This window comes from Myotis davidii, unplaced genomic scaffold (assembly GCF_000327345.1).
Source record: "Myotis davidii unplaced genomic scaffold, ASM32734v1 scaffold404, whole genome shotgun sequence".
Taxonomy (NCBI): Eukaryota; Metazoa; Chordata; class Mammalia; order Chiroptera; family Vespertilionidae; genus Myotis; species Myotis davidii.
The window spans coordinates 73175-76461 of NW_006295824.1; the positions used below are offsets into that span (position 1 = coordinate 73175).

Genomic DNA, 3287 nt, shown 5'->3' on the forward strand with positions numbered 1-3287 from the left:
TGCAGGGGACAAAATGGGAAGGGGCTTTGGAGCTGAGAAGCAGTAACTGAGAAACTGGTACACCATTCATGTGCCATGCCATTTCCAGAAACTATCAAGAAACAAATTGTAGGTAAAAAAAATCTTCTAATTGTTTAAAATAAAAAAGAGTCATTAGAAACATTCTAGGAATTACCATTTTTAATGAATACCTGTTTGGGTACATTTTTTTGGGTACTGATTGCTTTTGTTTCCCATGTTGGCTCTGGGAAAATAACATTTAGGTTGACTATGGTTGTGGACCTGGTCTTGAGGGTGTCCGTTGTGGAGGTGGAATATTCTGTGAGGGTGTCTGTTGTGAAGGTGGAATATTTGGCTTTGCTTGTGGCTTCATTTGAGGTTGAGGATGAACAATTTGCTCTTTTTTCTTACGTTTTCTCTTCATACAAAGACAAAAAAGACAACATAATAAAACTAACAACCAAAAAAGTGAAAACATTAAGACATAAATCTTCTGTATCTTCTTTCTCCTAGGGGGTGGACCACTGTCAATACTACCTCCATGGCCTTGTTTTAGGCAGTTGGGAGGGTCCCATAGATAGTTGCAATGGCAGTGATGTTTATTGTTGCAGATTCCTCTTCGATTACAGAATGTAGGTGAACAATTACTGTCCAAGTAAGATATATGGACACACTTCCTATGGATGCAGAGGTGTTCTTCACCACACTCTGTGCCATCTTCCACTGCACCTATATCGGGTGTGGTCATCCCAATGTGGGAGTCAGTACCCCAGCAGTTGACACCATCGTAATAGGTCCAATGCACAGTAGAATGATCGGTTAGAAGGGGAATTTCAGTTATGTTCTCACACTGAATCCTCCCACACAAGACATCCGACATATTACATTTTATATATGAAAAGTTTTGGGTACCACAGTGACCAAACCGGTCACCTAGAGTGTTTATTTTTTTGTAGCAACTGTAACTTGCATTCTTTGCCTCTTGGCCAAAAATCTGCTTACACTGTAAATTGCGATCATTACATCTCTTTTCGTAGCAGTAAGCACTTTCATTACAGGGAATTCCATCCTCCACATATACATCATCTGGGCACATATGGGATGTTCCATTGCACCATTCTGGAAGATCACATTCATTGATTTCCTTCCTACACACATCCCCTGATGGTAAGAACTGGCAGTCCTTGCAACAAAGCCCATAAGCACAATTAGACCCCGAACTGAGAGTGCAGTTTGACAGACAGCAGGCATCTTTTGAGCATTGCTGCAAAGGTCCACAGTCACACTCCTCTTCATCTTCAACAACACCATTCCCACAGCGTTTTCGGTTAAATATGTCACTTGTGTATATGGTGTAGAGCAAGCATTTTGTCTGACGTAAGGAATAATCCCATAAAAAAGCATAACTACAATTGCTAAATTTAGTTATTGGTGGGTTATCATTATGCATTATACATTTATATTTTCCACAAGTACACAAAATACGATCATGAAACATACCCAAATTATGACCAATATGATGAGCCATTGCAATTCCCCTAAGGCCCACAGGCTTTCTTGTAAAAGTAATAATTGCACAACTATGGCTTGTTCTACAGAGTCCTGCAACATAGCCTAAACCACTCATTCCTCTTAATGTCTTATGTATTAGAAGATGTGCAGTATCATGTGGCAGGCGGGAATAAAGGTTTGCAGCTTTCCAACGACAAAATATTCTCAGAGATCTCTTTACATCATCTACTTCAATGGGATTTTCTTTAGTCCACACCTCCATGCCAAACAATAAAACCTTAAGACCTATTTCCTCATAAATAGAATCTGCTATATTCACCATAACATATAGGTCTTCCTGCACTATTGAGACATTTTTGTTACTTTGAAGATAGAGAGTATTGTCAACTACCACTACTATTTCAATAAAGTAACTGTGGGGCCACCAGCCCTCATATGAACTTTGCTTCAGAGTAGAATTACCAATCTCTTGAAACTCAAATTGCTGTACAATTTCCTCTTGCATAAAGTCAGATTTCATGGTTTGGTATTCAGTGTCCTCTCTGTCCATTTTATATATCAGATGTTCAAATTTGGAAGAAAAAATCATGGGCTTAATTTCATAAGCAATGTCATTTATCTGTAACAAGCCTCGAAAGCCACCAAAACAGGTACTGAGGGCAACCAGGGATTCTGGGTCCCCCTCCACATAACCATGATAATAGCAGTCATTCTGAACAAAAGGCTGGTCCTCAAGGAGAGCACCTTGATCACTGTAGGTGAACACTGGAAAGTGTCTGGACAGCAAATGCTTCTTGACCTTCATGTAGATAATGTGTCTTTCACCCCCAAAATGCATACCATAACAGAGCCAGCCTGGAAACTTCATGCTAAGGCCAGTGCTTGTTATTCTCAAGGGAATCACCACTTCTGGAGGACTATGATGTTGAGGGTGCTCAGCCCAAGTGTGCCCAGAAAAGGACAGAAACACCCCAAGCCAGTGTAGTAGGAGCATGATCCTCATGTACAACAGGGTTTCAATTGTAGTAATTATGAAGCTACCATGATGGAAACAGAGACCAAGGCGGGCAGGGCTGAGTCATGGATGGGCTCCATCCTTATTCTCAGCTGGTCAATGTGCAGGGCTAATTAGGAAGGATTAGTCTTCTGGCAAACTTGAATCATTAGAAGAACATCAGGACTATAAGTAAAACAAAAAGCAACATGTGAATGGGTGGTTATAACACGGCTTGGTGAAGAGAAAGGAAAAGGCATGCGATAAAAGAGATTAATGTTTTGATCAAGGAATGACTCAAGAAACTGCCTAGAATGTGCTCTTAAATATTGACAGGGCAGAGGGGTATTGAAAGTGTATAGAAGAATAAAAACTGGCCAGGGATTTATAGTTATTAAACCTGAATTATGGGTAAATAAGGATTCATTATATAATTCTCTAAGGATATGTATATGTGAATGTTTTTGCAATAGTTAGAACAAGAGTCTTATGGGTAAGGTAATCATATATCTCATATTGCTGAAACCCAATCTCTTTTATGGTACTTATACCTCCTAGAGCAAAATGTTTACTTTTCTTTTTCTACATTACTTTCTCACTAGACTTGTCAGACTGGAAGTACACAAGAACATTATTTGCATCCTTCACAAGTGTTAATATCTCTTATAATAAGTAGCTTAATTATTTATATAGTAAATAATGGTAAATATATCTATACATAGTAAATAATGAATCTTTATTGTTCCATGGAATATTACTATAAAAGTGGTAATATTTGTTA

General features: G+C 38.7%; 1 protein-coding gene across 1 annotated transcript; it reads right to left on the bottom strand.

The window, feature by feature from the left end:
- Positions 1–268: 268 nt before the first annotated feature.
- Positions 269–2515, bottom strand: LOC102766378 (disintegrin and metalloproteinase domain-containing protein 29). The gene has a single exon (XM_006770742.1). It carries the CDS (start codon positions 2513–2515, stop codon positions 269–271), a length of 2247 nt encoding a protein of 748 aa, XP_006770805.1.
- Between the last annotated feature and the right edge of the window lie 772 nt (positions 2516–3287).

Coding starts and splice junctions, on each gene's coding strand:
- LOC102766378 (XM_006770742.1), bottom strand. CDS start 2,515: ATGAGGATCATGCTCCTACTACACTGGCTTGGGGTGTTTCTGTCCTTT.